We start from the raw sequence: 19,148 nt of genomic DNA, 5'->3' as shown, positions 1-19,148 counted from the left end.
GGCGGGGCCCACGTGACGTCACAAGTAGGCGCCGTCGCCTCTGCGCAATCTCCAGACGGTCCCGGGAGCCGCTGTTTCCCCTGAGCGGCCATGAGCAAGCGGAACCAGGTGTCTTATGTGCGGCCCGCCGAGCCGGCCTTCCTGGCCCGCTTCAAGGAACGGGTCGGCTACAGGGAAGGGCCCACCGTAGAGACCAAGGTGAGCCCGAGCCAGGCGCGGCGCGGAAACGCGGCCAGGCCCGCCACTTCCCGCTTCAGCTCAGTCTTAGAGTCCAGGTACTGACCGGTCACTCCTCGCACCCGTGCCCAAGCCCTCAATCTGAGTGGGCCTCGGACCCCACGCTGGTCAAACGACTGCAGCCCCCTATGCCCAGGAACCTCTTTGTCGTTTTCAGAGTGCCTGCTCCCTTCTCGAAAATGACTTGACGCGGGTAAAGCGCCTCGTCCTTGGTAGATGGTTAAGAAAGATCACTTTCCTGCCTCTCCTGTCTCACTCCCTCATCCCAAAACTCAGAGTTAGCACGGTGGATGGTAGTGTCATCCTGTTTTCCAGATAAACTGAGGCCACTCGGTCAGAAGGCCTGATGTCTTAGGCCTGGAGTCTGGAACATCTTTGGAGGAATGCCTTGGGTATATTCCTATGCTTTGTTGTTAAAAGCAACATCTGAATAGTTTAGGGATGAAATCAGTGGGAATCAACTTTTGAGCCCTCCCAGGCTTCAACCCTACCTGGTTCACACCAAAACCTGCCCTACCTACCAGGAAGAGACCACTATGCGTAGGGGATATGTGGAGAAATAACTTGGCACTTTGTGTCTAGCACTTGCACTAAAACCACCCCTCAAGTCACTTAGAGCTTAGTAAAAGAGACAGATTCATGTGAAATTATTCAATCCATTGAATATGTGCTAAATCCAGGCATTATGCCAGGCTCTGAAAGGACAGAGAGATGGGATCTCCAGATGCCATATTTTTTAACACCTTCTGCCTGCCTATCTATCTCTGCTTTCAGAGGTCACTGCCTCAGTGAAGCTTTTTGAAGCTCCCCACAGATACTCCTGTTCTTCACTGTGTCCATTACATCTGTAATAACTCATATCATTTTACGTTTAACTTACTTGATCTCCTGTGTATTTTCACTATCAAATCAAACTCTCTAAGTTAATATTTCAGTCACTCTGTTTTTTCCTATCACCTAGCACAGTGCCTCGCATAACATAGTGGGTGACAAGTTACATTGGTTAAATGACTAGGCTTGTCATCAGGCAAAGTTTCTTGGAAGAGGGGATATTTAGATTAAATCTTGAGTATGAATAGGTCAGCAGGTAGGGATGGAAGGTACAGCATGGGCAAAAGTGTAGAGATGGTGAGTTATGGAATGTATGTAGAGGTGATTGAGGGGCTGATTGAGGTGAGGCCATATGGACTATTCAATATGCAACAAGGACCCATATTTGGTTAGAGATAACATTATCAGGAAGTGACTGATCCCTAGGACCAAAAATAGTGATGACAACAAAGAGGATGAGGTTTGGACACGGATTCAGCAATGCAAAAAATGAGACCTAATTTTATTGTTTGCTTGAGATCATCACTAGGACCTCCCACGGATATTCCTCCTCTGTTCTTCACTGTGTCCATTTCATCTGTAATAACTCATATCATTTTTCACTTCGATGTTAACACCTTTATGATTACAGTTTGGAATGATATCTTAGAACTCTGGAGGGAAAAGCTTTCCAATTAATACCAGTGATTTGGGCTTATTTATGTATTCAGCAGACTTTTCCTTAAAGAGATACCCCATGTTCCTGTGTTTGTGAAACCAAATTCATTCTTTATTTGTTTGGCAATATAATCATCATTCTAGTAATCTGTTAACAAAAACAAGAAAAGAGTTCATTTTATAATTGAGTTCTAAATCATCTTATTTGACTTCTTGAGAGAGAATTCAGGAGTGACTTTGAACAGTCTTAAGGGTTGCTGCCACTGTTCCTTAGACGATTTCTCTTGTTTTCCAGCCAGTTGCATAAACAAAACATCAGAATTAATGATTCTCAATCTAATGAACACCAGGAATTATTTCCCATTTTCTTGGCTAACAGTACTTAACTGCCTACCTGTTTGTAGTCATTTTTTGGAATCTTTCAGAGAAAAATAGGTAAAACTAATGAATCATTAGTGAATGGATATCATTAAAGAAAATGCACTTATCAAGTAATTTCATAATTTAAAAAGAAAAGCACAAAGTATTTCATATACCTCCATAATTTGACACACTTAGAAAACAGCTGATAGGAGACCTAAACAAGCTGTTGGGAGGAGAGATGAGCAAAGCTGGGAGAAAGAGTACCTTTTACTTGCTGCTTTCTGTGCTGGAAGTGCTTGCTTATTTTTGTCACACTTTGAGAAGAGATGGAAAGAAAAGGGTTGATGAAGAGCAGGGGAAGTGGTTTAGCACTGTCCTGAGTAGGCTGGGAACCCCAGCAGTATGTGAAGCAGAGGCCCTGACACTGGAAACTGCAAGCTGGGGTCCTGCTGACATGGCAACTAATCCCATTGGATAGTCACCCCAGGGTAGCTGGCAGCCAGACCTCTTCCCTACCTGAGAGGTTAGGTTCTTGAGTTGAAAATTTATTGCCAAACACATTTAGTCAGTAAAGTTACCCTTCTCACTTTAGCAGTTACAGTTTCTCGTAGAGACAGTGGTTGTATTTGGTTTGGGGTCAGGGACCTACAAGTCATGTTTGTGTTTTCCCCTAGAGAATCCAGCCTCAGCTCCCAGATGAAGATGGTGATCACAGTGACAAAGAAGATGAACAGCCCCAAGTGGTGGTTTTAAAAAAGGGAGACCTGTCAGCTGAAGATGTCATGAAAATCAAAGCAGAAATAAAGGCTGCCAAAGCAGGTAAGTCTGAAAGGATTCTGGTTTTTCTAACAATTTAAGGAGCCTGGAGTATGAAGTTACTTTATATAATAGTATGGTATGTTTGAAGGAGATAGTCCTACTTTCAAACTTCAGCTTTAACACTTATAGATATGTAACCTTGAAGACATTATTTCACGTCAACCTCAGTTATCTCATCAGTGAAATGGGACAATAACTGCCTACCTTATTGGGTTGTTATGAGGGTTAAGTATAAATTTAAGTAAAAACATTCTGCTTTTTAAAAAAAAATAGGTGGTTAGGTTCACAAACTAGTCAACAGAGATCTATTTATTTAATACCTGAAGTGTGGTATGCTATGTAGTAAATTTTTCATTATTCATAACTATTTATTACATTGCTTTAGGAGAAAATGATGGAATTCCTAACAGTCACTTTTCAAAATAGTTAGAGATACAGCCTGATTGTAATCAATTAAGGACTGGCAATATTATAGACTACTTCAGGGAGCGTTTAGTAAGGGACTGCAGGTCTTGTCCCATAGAGCCGAGAGGCAGTGGAGATGACCTGACTAACTGGTTATAAGATTTCCTTAAATACAGTACAGGATTTTCTTGTCATTTGACTCTCCAATAAAGGCAATATAATAAGAGGAAAAGAAACTTCAACTTTGTTTTTACTGCAGATGAAGAGCCAGCTTCAGCTGATGGAAGAATCATGTATCGAAAACCAGTGAAGCGTTCCCCAGATGAAAAATATTCAGGTTTAACAGCAAGCTCAAAAAAGAAAAAGACAAGTGAAGATGAAATAAATCAGCAGGACTCAGTTAAAAAGAACACACAAAAGCAAGTAAAAAACAGTAGCCTCCTTTCTTTTGACAGTGAAGACGAAAATTAATGAGTATAAACATTTTGGACTTAGTTTTTAAAGCATATGGGATTTTAAAAAATAATCTTTTTTTCCTATTATAAAGATAATACAAGTGCATTCTAGAAAATTTAGAAAATACCAAAAAAATTTTTAGTAAGATAAAAAACTATGTCCATCCATTAATATCCCTTTTGACTTGAAATGCAAACTCTGTAGATGTTAACTAGTATTATTAACACTTGGTTTATTCCCTTGTGGAGTGTGTATATATGTAAATTATATTTTTTAACAAAAATTATATTGTGATTGTATTGTGTCTGTTCTCTAGTTTCTCAGTTGACATAATATTGTATTTTCTAGGTCAGTAATAACTACAGAGGATTTTGTATTAAACAGATCCCCTACTGCCTCTTCGTCTAGCAAAACCCCACTTGGGTGGGGGAAATGATAATGTGTATAGTCAAGAATACTTCCCAGCTCCTGCTAAGGGTAGCCCTGTGACAGTTCTGGCAAGTTATGAGATACAAGTGGGTCTTGTACAAGTAAGGATCTAATACAAATGATCTTGATACAAATTAGGATCTGATGTATAACATGGTGGTGACTAGTTGGTAAAACTAAAGAGAGACACAAATGGAAGTCTGCTTAATAAAGCTACTAGGTTTTTTGATATGAAAGGACAGATTTGGCAAGCATGAACCTTTGTCCAGTTTTATTGAGAAATTGACATATTACTATATAAGTTTAAGGCATACTACATAATGGTTTGATTTACATCTATTGTGAAAAGTATTTGAATATTTTTCAAGCTTTTGAAGCTTACTTTCAAATTGCTTTCTAGAGAGGTTTTTACCATTTTATTCATTTAACATCTACAGGAGCCCACTTGCCTCATCCATAACAGTGCACCTGCATGGGCTAGAACCAGCCTTTTTATTTTTGCCAATTTGATGTATTGAAAATGGTGTTTAATAGTTAAATTTAATTGACACTTGCTTTGATTAACAAGGGAGGCTAAATTGTTTTTCATATTTAACAAACCATTCTGTATTTCTTTGTCCAATTAACTTTTTGTTCATTTCCCAGTAGTACAGTCATATTTTTCTTACTAATTTGTAAATTATGTAATCTATCAATCTTTTCTGTTGTTATTGTTTCTCAGCTTCTGTATCAGATAAAGAATCACTTGTATTCTCTTGTTCTTTGTTTTTATTTTTTACATTTTAAACTTTGTTCCCTCTAGAAGTTATTTTGGTATACTTTTTTTTTTTAATAATTAAATTGTCCTAGAACCACGTGTTTCTCTCTTATTTGAAAGATGATCTGAACAAGAGATTTCTCATTTTGGGGAGTAGGGAAAGGAGAGAAGCACAGTAAAGTAAGAGCCTTTCAAGATCATGCCTAATAGCCTAACAATTTTCCTCGTTACTGCAAGTCAGCCAAAACTGGGGACTTATCCAGATCCCATCCTTCACCAGCCACAACCATCACGAATTATGAATTTCAGAGCATCCATATCATGAATTTGGTGCCACATCTATCTTTTCCCCATTTTAAGATCTAGTGTAAAGAAGATTCAAGTGATTCATGTGAGTGGGCTAGGGAGCCCAATTGTCTCTAAATTGTACAACCTAGGCCTGAAGCCATTCTGTAATACTGTCTTTAATGTAGACTCACTTTTTATAAAGCCAAGTATTTTTCTAATCCATATCATTGCCATAGCTACTCTTGTACCAACATCACACTGTTTTAATTACTGTAAATTTTAATGTCTTAGTATAGAGGTTGGAATCTTGAGGGCAAGGACTTTACTCATCACTATGTCCTCAGTACCCAGAACAATACCTAGCATATTAAGAGGATTACAAATATAGTTTGAATGAGTGTTTCCTTAATGTGTTTTTGTTTTGTTTTCTTTTGTTTTTTAATATACCAGTGGTTCCTAAAGTGTGGATCCTGGACTGTTGGCATCAGCACACCTTGGGAACTTAAAAATGCAAATTCTCAGGCATTGCCCAGTGAATCTGAAACTTTAGGGGTACGACCCAGAATTCTCTGTAACAAGCCTGCTAGGTGGTTCTGATGCTCAGTCAAATTTGAGAAATACTGATAAAGCCTATTATATTAGAACTACAGTAAGTGGAATTAAAAATTTAAACAAATAGTGTGAGAGACTGTTAAAAAGGTCTTAAATATTGAAATTTATCCTATTGAAGTCTTTACCATAGGTGATATTTCTGACAATATAGTGGTAAGAGTTAACAGCCAGGAAGCACATCTTGCGATGAAATGTCAAGACATAGTGGCCTGTGAGATCTGCTGAGCAGCCTTCAGAAAATTGCTTCACCTTCCGTAAACTGCTTTCTAAGAACAGTGGGTTCTGTTAACTGCAGGATCTGTTTTGCTGAGAAAAAAGGTGAGTTTGGGGCCAGAGAAGAGAGCCTAATCTTGTGACCTGTCCCCATTGCTCCTCATGAATGGGTCTTATGACTAGAGCTAGACCAGTAGGCCAATAATGTGATTCCAGAGTGGAGACAGAGATAGAAGAGAAGCCTAGAATTATATTGTGCCCAAAAGTAAGATGGTGCCCTAGCCTGTTTGGCTCAGTGGATAGAGCGTCGGCCTGTGGACTGAAGGGTCCCAGGTTCGATTCCGACCAAGGGCACATGCCCGGGTTGCGGGCTCAATTCCCAGTAGGGGGCGTGCAGGAGGCAGCTGATCAATGATTCTCTCTCATTGATGTTTCTATCTCTCTCATTCTCCCTTCTTCTCTGAAATCAATAAATATATATATAAATATATATATATTTTTAAGTAAGATGGTGCTCAAAGAATAATGGGCACATATCAAAAGGACATAAGTGGAGGAGAAGGGATAGGTCTTTCTGATAGGACAATCACCAATGGCCAGATCTGGAACTATCTAAAAGAGAAAATAAATGATAGTAGATTGCTACTCAGAATAAAAATTCTTATGGCTATAAATAAACTATTAAATAAGTGAAGAAAAGAAGGAATGATAGAAATAAAAAATCACCATTTGGCCAATTCCACAGTAATAAGTTGCAGTGGGCTGGATGGCAGCCTCCAAAGAGATAGGTCCTACTCCCTGGAACCTGTAAATATTATCTTCTATGTGATTCTCTCAAGATTGGATTATCTAAAAGCCATCAGGTAGAGGGAGATTAGCTAAGGCAATGTGAAGACAGAGGCAGAGACTGGAATGATGAAGCCACAAGCCAAAGAATGCCAGCAATCACAGGAAGCTGGAAGAGGGGACAGCTTCTCCTAAAGTCTTCAGAGGGAGTACAACCCTGCCAACACCTTGGTTTCACCTAAAGGAGCTGATTTCAAATTTCTGGCTTCTAAGACCTCAAAATGCATTTCTGTTCTTTTTAATTGATTTTTTACAGAGAGGAAGGGAGAGGGAGTTAGAAATACCGACGAGAAAGAAACATCGATCGGCTGCCTCCTGCACACCTCCCACTGGGGATGTGCCCACAACCAAGGCACAAGCCCTTGACCGGAATCGAACCTGGTACCCTTCAGTCTGCAGGCCGATGCTCTATCCACTGAGCCAAACCAGTCAGGGCTGCATTTCTGTTCTAAGCCTCCAAGCTTGTGGTAATTTTTACAACAGCCATAGGAAACTAATACATAAGAGATTGGATAGATTGATCAAATGTCAAAATTAGTGGCCAAAAATATTGAAAAGCAGAATATTTACAGTCTCAAAGTATCTCTCCTCAATATGCTTTTTAATTACAAAAGGAAACTTAGTAGGAGAGACCAGAGAGCTCCCACCTTATCTGAATGATCAAAGGTGCCATTACCAGTAATCAGTCATATTAGCATCATGACCTTATCTGATGTACTAAGAAGGGCACATCACTTCCAAAGGCCAAGATCTTTCCAGGGCCTTCAAGGATGGGGCTCATCAAGGGCAACCCGTGTTCACTACTGAAGAGGCCAAAATCCTAGGATGTGGCAATGGCGCAGGAATGTCAGCAATGTTCATAAGAAAAAATACACTATGAGAACTACAAAGAAACTAATAATGCTGAACTTTGGTTGTTTTTAATAGCCACATTTATAAACTTTTGGAACATCTATAACTAAAAACCAATTAATGGCAGTTTCTTATTATATACAGCCCATTTTATTCTCAAGACAACCATAGCAAGTATCTTCATTATTCTTTGAGTAGACAGGTGGGGAAAACTGAGGCTCAGAGAGGATAAGATCAATACTGGTAACAAGCAGAAAGTGGCAGAGAAGGCATCAAACTGAAGGCTATCTGGTACTGAGTCTATTTTTGTAACTTTTAAGACACTGCCTCTTGCTCAACGTAGAAAACATTCACCCCAGCTCCTAAAAATTTAGGGAAAAATGGAGTTTTCACACAAGTCTTCCCACACTGGTTATATCCAAGTTTTATTCTCCAGTATGAAGCTTCTGATGTCAAACAAGTGCTGAACTATGCCTAAAGGATTTCTCACCTTCAATGCATTCATAAGGCCTTTTTCCAGTATGAATTCTGTAATGTTCACCAAGGTGTGCTTACTTGCGGAAAGGTTTTTCACACTAATAAAAGTTTCTTTCATGTTCAACAAGGGAAGAGTTCTGAGTAAAGGCTTTACCACATTTATTACAAGTGGAGGGCTTCTCTCCTGAACGAATAATCTGATGTTGCTTAAGGCATGCATTTTGATTAAAGGTTTCCCCACATTCATTACACTTACAAGGTTTATTTCCAGAATGACTTCACTGATGACGAGTAAGGTATATGCTTTGACTGAAGGCTTTACCACATTCCTTACATTTATATGGTTTCTCTCCGGTATGAACCCGCAGGTGTTTAAGAAGGGATGGGCTCTGACAAAAGGCTTTGCCACATTCATTGCATTTACAGACTTCCAGATTTAGCAGGTAATGTCAATAGGATACAGTAGCTGATTGGATCTGAAGGATCGGGGAGAGGAAAGATTGAGGAAGACGGCAATTCCTAGGTTTGGGGCCAATCTGGAGTGAATGTGAACATAGTGGGCTGGCAACTGAGAGAAAACTAGGAACAAATATTTATAAATATAAGAATATGGAAAATGGGTAGTAGAAAGCTGGTGAATTTCTTTCCTTTTCCCCCAGGAAATGAAAATGGAATCCTCTCTAATCCTGAGGATTAAAAACAAGAGTTGTGCCCATTCCATTTTAGAAAGTGTTTCTAAAAGAATTTAAGACATCTTTCAACCTTGTTTTACCATTTCTTCCTCAAGAAAACTCTCCTTATCCTCCCTAATCTCCACTCAGGACTCCAAAAATAGGACTGTATAAATATTATGCTAAATACCTATATAATCAAGAATTTCCTAGTTTCTGATGGGCAAAAATTGATTAAAATACATTAAACTGCCCTAGCTGGTTTGGCTCAGTGGATAGAGCATTGGCCTGTGGTGTGAGGGGTCCCAGGTTTGATTCTGGTCAAGGGCATATGCTGGGGTTGCAGGCTCGATCCCCAGTAGGGGGCATGCAGGAGGCAGCTGATCAATGATTCTCTCATCATTGATGTTTCTCTCCCTTCCTCTCTAAAATCAACAGAAATATTTAAAAAAACAAAAACATCCATCTAAGAAAATACTAGTACTTATTGAACATTTACTATGTGCCAGCAATGAATTCTACAGTGTTAGTTTTCATTTGCAAAGTATAAATATGACATTTGCTTTCAACTATACATATTTTTATGAGCATAGGGTTATTTTGCCCATAAGGTATTAATTTACTCAATTATTAAAAATTGCCCTGTGCCAGGTTTTGAGAACATATCTTCACAGCTGGAGGGAGAAGTGTATGTCATCTCTCTTCCACATTCCCATTAATGGTAATTAATGGCTCAAACCAATGCTTACAAGGCAGTTGTTCCTGAAAAAAGTCAATGCTGAGTTCCAGATAATCAACCATTTCAGAATCAACTTACTTTCATTGTTTTTAATGGCCATATTTTAGAAACGGCATTAAGCTATTGATTATAGAAATGATTTCCTGTCAAAGGCCATCCTCACTTCTTCTTCCAGAGCTGAATTTCTGAGCAGCAGTTAAGAACATGAAAAAGGGATTGGAGAAAAGGGGTCCTAATATGTGGTGACAAGAGATTTGACTTTGGGTACTGAACACATGGTGCAATATACAGATCTTGTAACACAGAAACCCAAACTTGAAATCTCTATGTTCATGTTGACCAATCTCACCCCAATAAATTTAATAAACAACCTGAAAGGGACTGAGGAATTAGAGAAAAACATGCTCTACCTCTCAGTCAGTGGTAACTGTGATATTTTTATTTTCAGGATTTTGAAAAAGAGGTCGTCATCCTCTCTAGACTTTCCCAATGTAGCTCATGAAAAATATTTCCCTAGATACTCCTATCCAGGACAAGATATGCCCAATAAAATTAGAAACACCTGAGATCTAACAAATCTGTATTACACCACCAGTGGCATAATTACATGAAACCTAGCCCTCTCAACTAGTGACCAACACTCTCATTAGCTCTGGTGCAACATCCCGCAACTCCAGCCAATCTAAAAAGCTGTCTTCCTTCTTCGCTAACGCTTTCTCCTTCTTAAAGGCAAACAAACCGAGTCCCACTTGGTTTGGACACTTAATCTTAGTGGGTTCCTCTCCCCAATTCCCTGTGAACCAGTAACCCAGCCAAATTTATAAGCTCAAGAGAAAGGTGTACACCTCTGTCTAAGGCAGTGGTACACTGATGGCTTGCTCAGGCACAGGCAGCTTTCCTGCTCTATGGCTTCTTATGATCACCAGCCAAGCACAGGCCATTTCCATCCTGGATAAGCCACTGTTCCTCTGGGACACAGATTGGGCCTTCCTCCCCATGGCCTTCTCAGCAAATATGACTCCCTTCCCAGGAACTGACATCACTCAAGAAAAGTTTCTCTTGACCTATTTCAGGAAAGATCTCCCTCATTCTGATAAAAGCCTTCTTTACCAACATATATGTTGAGATCACCCCAGTTCTTGGGGCATATCTCCTTATTGGTAAATGAATATGGATCATCTTTCACTTGTTTCTGTCTCCCCTTTATGGGACCATTTCCACAGGTTGAGCAGCTTCCCCCATAGTAACATGGTTACAGCTGCCTCAGAAATCTGGAGGCTACTTAGCACTACAACAAAATGCTGCCACTTTCAAAATGACAGTGTTTGGAAAAGCATCTAAGCCAACTGGTGAGTGAACATACATGACAATTTGGGAAGATAGGTGAGTGTAGTAAGGGAAAGACAAACACTAACTTAACAAATGGCACCTCAAGGTATGAGAGTCACATGAGAAGAGAGGAATGGCAAGCAGCAAGGATTTATCTCAAAAGCAGGAACTTCCTTTCTACCCTGTACTCCCAGATGCCCACCTGGAACAGGTCTGCATTCTCCAAGCCCCCACATGTATTTCTGGAAATACTCTTATGAGGGCAGTTTTTAAGACTACTTCATCCTTCCTTTCAGGAACTATACCTGCCCCCACTCCTCAGCCAGATTCCTAGCCACTATTTCTTGAGAAACTGCCATTACCAAATGCGAGGTTCATTCACCACTGTGAAGTTTCTGATGTCTGAAAAGCACTGAACTATGTCTGAAGAATTTTCCACATTTAATGCATTCATAAGGCTTCTCACCAGTGTGAATCCTGTAATGTTCACTAAGGTGTGCATACTTGCGGAAGGTTTTCTCACACTCACTACATTTAAAGAGCTTCTCACCAGTGTGAGTTCTATGATGTTCAGTAAGAGATGAGCTATGAGCAAAGGCTTTCCCACATTCTTTACATTTATAGGGCTTCTCTCCAGTGTGAATTCTCATATGCTGTGTGAGGCAGGTATTCTGATTGAACCCTTTCCCACATTCCTTGCATTTATAAGGTTTTTCTCCAGTGTGACTTCTCTGATGCCGAATAAGACAAATGCTCTGAATGAAAGCTTTACCACACTCACTGCATTTGTAGGGTCTTTCCCCTGTGTGAATTCTCTGATGTTTAGTGAGTGGGGTACTCTGAGTAAAAGCTTTGCCACATTCTTTACATTTATAAGGTTTCTCTCCAGTATGAATTCGCAGGTGTTTAATAAGGGATGGACTCTGACAAAAAGCTTTTCCACATTCCTTACATTTATAAGGTTTCTCTCCAGTATGAATTCTCTGATGCTGAGAAAGGTTTGCCTTTGTTTGAAAAGTTTTCCCACATTCATCACATTTGTGGGGTTTTTCCCCCGTGTGAATTCTCTGATGTTGTGTAAGATTTGAGTGTTTACGAAAAGAAGAGCCACATTCATTGCATGAGTAAGGTTTCTCACCAGTGTGGATTCTCTGATGATGAATGAGGTGTGTGTTCTGATTGAATGCCTTCCCACACCTATTACATTTATAAGGTTTCTCTCCAGTGTGAATTCTCTGATGTTCAGTGAGATGTGACTGATTGCGGAAGGAATTCCCACATTCATTACATTTATAAGGTTTCTCTCCAGTGTGGATTCTTTGATGCTGAATAAGAAATGATCGACAACGAAATGTTTTCCCACATTGCTCACATCTGTATGGTTTCACTCCATTGTGAATTCTTTGATGCTGGACAAGGAATGAACTACAATTAAAGGCTTTTCCACAATCCTCACATACATAGGGTCTCTCTCCAGTATGCGTTCTCTGATGTTGAGTAAGGGATGAGCTCTGAGTAAATGTTATTCCACACTCGTTACATTTCCAAGACTTTTTCCGAGTGGAGAGGGTTGAGCATTTACTTTGGTTTGAAATCTCATTGGTGTGTATGCTACTTGTCTCCCACTGATGTAGACTTTCTTCTGTAGAAACCCTGAGATGAGTAACAAGGCTTGAGGTCAAAAGCAACCTCTTCTCAAAATTATATTCTTGGCTCATCATTTGAGGAAGTGCTTCCTTTTGGATGCAAGTTATTCCCCCAAAACCTCCTTCCTGGAAAAAGCATGACCTGGACACCTCTTCAGGAGAGTTTTCCTTCATGCTCTCACATGCATATTTTTCTTCAAATGTAGAATCCCGGTATTCATCCTCTTAGAGTCTGTTTCCTACTGTCCCTGGTGACTCAATTTCAGAGACTTCCTGCTCTGGAGCATACTTGTTCACCCAACCTGAAAGAAACCAACAGAATCAATCTCTCTTATATATGGTAAAGTGAAGGCCCTTGAAGTTCTGAGACCTAACTTTGCAGGTCTCAGTAAAAAGCAAATGAGACAAGTAATTCAAAGTTGCAAGTGGTAGAAGAGATTTATATCAGGATAAAGTGATCACCATTAATTAGGAATTCCATGGAAAGGGCAGCTACAGACACCCAGAGAGTGAGAGAAGCAGAGGCAATGGAGATAAGGGGAAAATAACAAACAACAACAAGCTAATGATTAGGGCAAGACAGGAAACATGGATGTTATTTCTTTCTTTCTTTATTTATTTGATGTTTTATATCTAAAGAATGGAGGATAGCAGGAGAATGTAAAATGGCAAATCCTAGAAATGAAAGAGATAAAATTAGTACAGGGGAAAAGTTGTCCCCACTTCTACCCCCAACAACCATAAAGAGATGGTCGTTTTATCGCCTGAGCTTCATTCAGTTTCTCTTGTAAAATTTCCAAAGCCCTGCTGCTTCTCTCACTGCTTGTACCTTGCTAACTCACCTGGACAAATCTCTCTTCCAATCTCTCTCTCTTCAGCTCCTTGCATATTCAACATCCACAAATCCTTTCCTTGCTTTAATTATAAAACACTTCAAGGTTAGAAAACTGGCAGCCCTGCTCACAGGGGAAACAGGTGGAGATGGGATATCACTGTCCCAGTAAACAAAAATGAGAAAGAAATGTTGCCTAGGGAGACTATCTAATGACTCACACAAAACTTGTCAGGTAAGCAATGTGACTGCATCAGCAAAAATCAGGATTAGCTTATAGCATTCTAGGTTCACAAACTCCATTTGTCAATTCTCCAAGAAGTGAAAGCTAGACAGAATGATATTATAACAAACACTCAAGTGATTGATGAATAATTAAGAATATTATTTATACAAATAAATAAGAAGTGGATAGGAATATTCAAGTTAATATGTATCTGCTGCCCATTACACAATAATTTATATGAAAAGTCAATTAATAAAATAAAAAGTTGTAAGGGAGTCACAATAACGCTAATGCATTAGTCTGATCCAGCCCTGCCAGGGTAGCTCATCGATTGAGCATTGACCTCTGAACCAGGAGGTCATGGTTTGATTCCTGGTCAGGGCAATCTCTGCCTCTCCCTTCCTTTCTGAAATGAATAAAAGATATATTTTTTAAAAGGCTTCAGTTTAAATAAAACACTTTGTAATTTCTTACTTATAAAAGAGTTGAAAAAAAATAATAGTAGCTTCTCGTGTTTGGAATGTCAAAATTCCAAAAGCTTATCCAAAAATGTCTCTTCATATAACCTTGATATGAGCAGTAGAATTGGCAGTATTTTAAGGAAAACAGACTTTTTTATATATATACCATAATTGAGAGCTCAGAGGCATAAAAAAATAGAATGTGCCTGGTTAAGTACGTAATCAGGTTGGTCCTGTGGACTTCTCAGGACTGCAACCAAGATACATGACCTTGACCAGAATCGAACCTGAGACCCTTCTTCAGTCTATGGGATAACGCTCTATCCACTGAGCCAAACCAGCAAGGTTAAAGAATCAATTTTTATTTTAAAATGAAATGGTTTTTTTAAAAATATATTCTTATTGATTTCAGAGAGGAAGGAAGAGGGAGAGATAGAAACATCAATGATGAGGGAGAATCATTGATTGGCTGCCTCCTGCACGTCCCCCACTGGGGATGGAGCCTACAGCCCAGGCATGTACCCTTGACCAGAATCTAACCTGGGAACTTTGAGTCTGCAGGCCGCCGCTCTATCCACTGAGCCAAATCAGCCAGGGCTAAATTGAAATGTTTTTAATGCTAAAACTTAAGTCTAGTAAAGGTGCAGGGGAAGGAAGTTTCTCACACATCACCTGGTGGGAATGTAAACTGGTACCATCTTCCTGTAGGTAATTTGGCAATATGTATCAGATCTTAAAGTTGTAGATTCATTTGCAGTTGTGACACATTGATCACCATTTTGTGGGTATATGAACTAAGATGAGAATACTCATTATGTGTATACAACACCTGCAGTGTATCTCAGAAGATGCTAAAAGTCATGGGTATATGTAATAAAAATGCCTATATTGTTTGACCCACTAATTCCACTATTAGAACATTCTCATAGAGAAGTAACTTTCCAGAGAGGAAAATAACTGAATCCTTTCATTAATTGCTAAAAAAAAGAAAGGAAAAGAAAAAAGCCCTGCAATGTTGTAGGAGACACAATTTTCTATTGATGAGACACTGAGGCTTAGCAAATTATAGTACTTGCACTTGGTAGAAAATATATAGACATTGAGATTAAAATAAAAATATGTGACCAATTGGAAAAATACTTATGCTGGAAAAATGCAGGATATTAAAATTTCAAGTACAACATAACATCCTATATGTTAAAATATACATATGACTAAGACCAAGAAGGAAAATTAATCTTCAATCACTATAGTGATATAGTGAATTATGAATGACTTCTCCCTCTAGTTCCCAAATTCCTTCTATTATCTACATATTGCCTTATTTTTTAAAAACTAACTTAAGTCTCTAACAATATGTATCACTGTTAACCATGATCATCTCTGAGGAATAAGATTATGGTAAAATTTTGCTTTAAGGCCTATATTTTTGCAATACTTGAAAGTATTCCTACAAGAATAAACAACTCTTCTAATGAGAAGAAAAGTGAAAAATAGAGAGGAGCACAAAGATTTATGTACAACGATCATCCTCTTACTATAATTGTAAAAAAAAAAAAACAACAGGCAAAAACAAGTCATATAAATATGACATATTTTCAAACTATTAAAAATCATTCAGCCGAAACCGGTTTGGCTCAGTGGATAGAGCGTTGGCCTGCAGACTCAAGGGTCCCAGGTTCGATTCCGGTCAAGGGCATGTACCTTGGTTGCGGGCACATCCCCAGTAGGGGGTGTGCAGGAGGCAGCTGATGGATGTTTCTCTCTCATCGATGTTTCTAACTCTCTATCCCTCTCTCTTCCTCTCTGTAAAAAATCAATAAAATATATATATATATATAAAAAAATCATTCAAAGGCTATTCTTGAGAAAATACAATATATTAGAATAGGATACAAACAGTAAAACAAAAAATATGCACACATATACCAACATTAGTAAGCATTCAATAAACAGAAACTATTATTAATACACAAACATTTACAAAACACACACAGAAAGGACAGAAGAAAACCCACCAAATGATCACACACTGATCTCTAGGACATTTAATAGGCTACTTTACTTTGTCCTTTAAACTCTCTTATATATTTCACTTTCCCTAAAATAAACATGCATGACTTTTATAGTCAGAGAAATCATTTTTTTGAAAATGACAGATCTCACCATAAAACAAAAACAAAAGGTAGATCCAATGGATATGGTATTGGTCTCCCATTCAGAGTAAGATTAAAGTGTATTGGTTTAGGAGTCAGGAAACTTTGCTCTGTCATAGCCCATGTAACTGGGCCTACACGATAGGCTATTTAACTGAAAAAAGTGACAAATTAGATAATATACATGAGTGCTTCTAGGTCTAACATTCTGTAAATCCTAGACTAAATGACTTAATTAATGTAAAACATTTATGGCGATCTGCCACAATGTAAGCACTCAACAGGAGTTAAGAGTTATTATGTTTGATCCTAAGGCCTAAGGAGAAGACACCTTGGAGATAATACTCCCTTCCAACTGTGAATCATCATAGCTGTCAGCAGTTTGTTTCTGTCAAACTGCCAACTTTTTCTGTAAAGGGCTATAAAGTACATATTTTAGTCTTCCTGTGCTAAACAGGTTATATGGCCTCTCTCTCTGTCACCATTCAACTTTGCCTTTACAGTCTGAAACTGAACTAGAAATATGTAAACAAATGAACTTAGCTGTTTTAATAAATCATTTTTAGTTCTGGCCGGTGTGACTCAGTGGCTAGAGCGTTGGCCTGTGCACCATCAAGGGTACGTATCTTGGTTGCAGGTTTGATCCTCAGCCCCAGTTACGGGAGGCAACCAATCCACGTCTCTCTCTGGTGAGGATTTAAAAAACAATTTATTTGTTTGTTTGTTTGTTTGTTTTTACAAAAACATGGACCACAGATTACTTACTCCCTGGTGGGTAAATTCCCGAGAAAGGAATGTACAGGTGTTTCCACAAATGCCTAGTGTGGAATAATCTGAGTGTTTGTGATTTTAAGATGCTAAAAGGCTCTGTTTGAATCCAGACTTGGGGTTACATGGGTATTATACTGAAAGGTAAAAGGAAAGAAGCTTTAAATAGTTTCATCCTGGTAAAAGTAATTGGGAATCTACATGACTATGGAAACACAGCAGGACTCTTAGAGGCAATACTGGAGAGGACTCTGCTGGTGTTCATGGAGTGATACCTTGACTTCACAACTTTTGAATGTGTGCTCTGCCTTTACTGCTGCAGGCACAGAGAATCCAAGTCAGTATCATGTCACTGAGTCTAAGGCATCTCTGACTGTTACTAAGAAAATGAAAAATCACTACCAACTAAACTATGGTATAAGTATAGATGGTAAAAAAGATTAAAAAAATAGAGATGGTGAGGCTCATTCTGATATTAGAAATATTAAAATGTGGGGGAATAAAGTAATTGGGAGTGGGCTTTACCCCTCTACCTTGTAAGCTTTCTCCCCATTGCCACCTCTTCATCCCCTCAATAATTAGCTGAAGTGTTCTGGGCAAGCCAGATGGCTTTTTTCAAGAATTTGAAACGACAATTTGTTCAATAAGATCACACTTACATGTACTCTTCTCTGAAGCCCTTCTTGAATTTGTCAGTTGGCCAAAGTAACATTCACCACGGCTGCAGTTGTACAATGGATCTATCTCTGCTGTGGCTTTCGGTCACTTACTAGCAAGTTATCTATTCTCTGTACTTCAACCTCCTCTTTCAAAACTACAGATAAGTTGTTGAGAAGGTTAAATAAATTAGCACAAGTGTCACAAAAATCTGCACGCGCGCGCGCACACACACACACACACACACACACACAAAATCTTCCAGCACTAGACTGGAAGTATCTTCTCATTTGGCAGGCTCCAACGTCACTCATTCCGTGACCCCGCTCCTGAATTCTGCGTAATATTTGGCAACAAAGAGTAAAATTTAGATGGAAGACACTGACGTCTGTATACGCGCTGTAACATACAATCTGTCAACTGAGCCTCGCAAAGAAAGGAAGGCAAGGCTTACAGGCTAGACAGTCTAACTTTAGAGATCAACGAACAGCCTCTGTATCCCCATGAATTACATAACCAAGGTCTCGGCACTCTCCACCGCGTGGGCTTAGCAATATTTGCCGTCTCCTATTCGACGGTCCCTACAAAGTTTCTGAGCTGCAGGACTGATTGGGGGGAGTTAGTGGTATCCAGACCCAGACCCGGGGTTTCGTTTCCGATCACTTATCTATCACTCTCACTCCATCTTCTCAAGCGTCTCCTCTGGGCTGAGGCCGCCGGGAGTTGGGGCCGCACGCGCAGGCAGCAATCCCTGGAGAACGAGGCTGGCGCAGGCTTCGCTATTACCCTCGGGCCCACCGCCCCGCTGTCCCCCATCCCTGGAGCCCCGCCCGCTCACCCTGATCCCGGAGCGCCCCTCGGGGCGGTTACTGCGGTCCCAGCGACGCCCGCAATCCCCGGGCGCAGAGAACAGTGCCTCGGCCGGAAGAGCAGTGGCGCCGCAGGAAGTGCGTCACCAGCGGCCCCGCGACAACACTCCCCCTCGCGCATCTCTGGGCTGCTTCTCTAGGAAGCAGGAGGAGCATCTCAACAGGAGCCTTAAAGACAGGAATTCGGGCCTGGTTTCCCTCCAAACCCACCCGCGCCCTGATATCCCATTAAATACTACGTTGTCCCGGAACACAGTGACCTCCTCGTCCCTCAGAAAACTGTAGCTGGGGCGTTAGGGCTGGAAAGGGTGCTGGGTAGGAGTCAGCATGGACCGTCTCTGTAAGGGACTAGTAGATCCCACCTGCTATAAGCCCCTGACGAAGAACCTTGAATGATCCACTTTTTAGTTAGAATAATGGACAAGTTTGCCAATCTAGGCGCCCACACACGAAGTGTTTCCTGAAGGGACAGTAAACACTGTTCACCATCCATCCCACTTCAGCCCCCACCGCTGTTGGGTTCAGGGACCATCCAACTGCTCCTGCCTCAGG

At 39.9% G+C, this 19,148-nt stretch overlaps 2 protein-coding genes across 2 annotated transcripts; one reads left to right on the top strand and one right to left on the bottom strand.

Annotated features, from left to right (window-relative positions):
* The first annotated feature begins 39 nt into the window (after positions 1 to 39).
* On the top strand, positions 40 to 4,947 carry KIAA1143. Its single transcript, XM_079795158.1, has 3 exons — positions 40 to 198; positions 2,763 to 2,907; positions 3,572 to 4,947. Exons 1-3 carry the CDS (start codon positions 91 to 93, stop codon positions 3,781 to 3,783), a joined length of 465 nt encoding a protein of 154 aa, XP_079651284.1. The 5' UTR covers positions 40 to 90; the 3' UTR covers positions 3,784 to 4,947.
* A 146-nt stretch (positions 4,948 to 5,093) lies between these two features.
* Positions 5,094 to 18,645, bottom strand: ZNF502 (zinc finger protein 502). The gene is made up of 2 exons (XM_079795157.1): positions 18,566 to 18,645; positions 5,094 to 12,929 (listed from the first exon to the last, which is right to left on the bottom strand). The coding sequence occupies exon 2, from the start codon at positions 12,799 to 12,801 to the stop codon at positions 11,356 to 11,358; it is 1,446 nt and encodes a 481-aa protein (XP_079651283.1). The 5' UTR covers positions 12,802 to 12,929; positions 18,566 to 18,645; the 3' UTR covers positions 5,094 to 11,355.
* Between the last annotated feature and the right edge of the window lie 503 nt (positions 18,646 to 19,148).

Source organism: Cnephaeus nilssonii (assembly GCF_951640355.1).
Source record: "Cnephaeus nilssonii genome assembly, chromosome: 17".
In the NCBI taxonomy this organism is placed as follows: Eukaryota; Metazoa; Chordata; class Mammalia; order Chiroptera; family Vespertilionidae; genus Cnephaeus; species Cnephaeus nilssonii.
This window is presented reverse-complemented; position numbering and strand designations above follow the sequence as displayed.

Bases quoted from the DNA above. Each gene is read 5' to 3' on its own strand.
- KIAA1143 (XM_079795158.1), top strand. From the start codon at position 91: ATGAGCAAGCGGAACCAGGTGTCTTATGTGCGGCCCGCCGAGCCGGCC. The intron at 199-2,762 runs GTGAGCCCGAGC...GTTTTCCCCTAG, and splicing joins GGCCCACCGTAGAGACCAAG to AGAATCCAGCCTCAGCTCCC. The intron at 2,908-3,571 runs GTAAGTCTGAAA...TTTTTACTGCAG, and splicing joins AATAAAGGCTGCCAAAGCAG to ATGAAGAGCCAGCTTCAGCT.
- ZNF502 (XM_079795157.1), bottom strand. From the start codon at position 12,801: ATGAAGGAAAACTCTCCTGAAGAGGTGTCCAGGTCATGCTTTTTCCAG.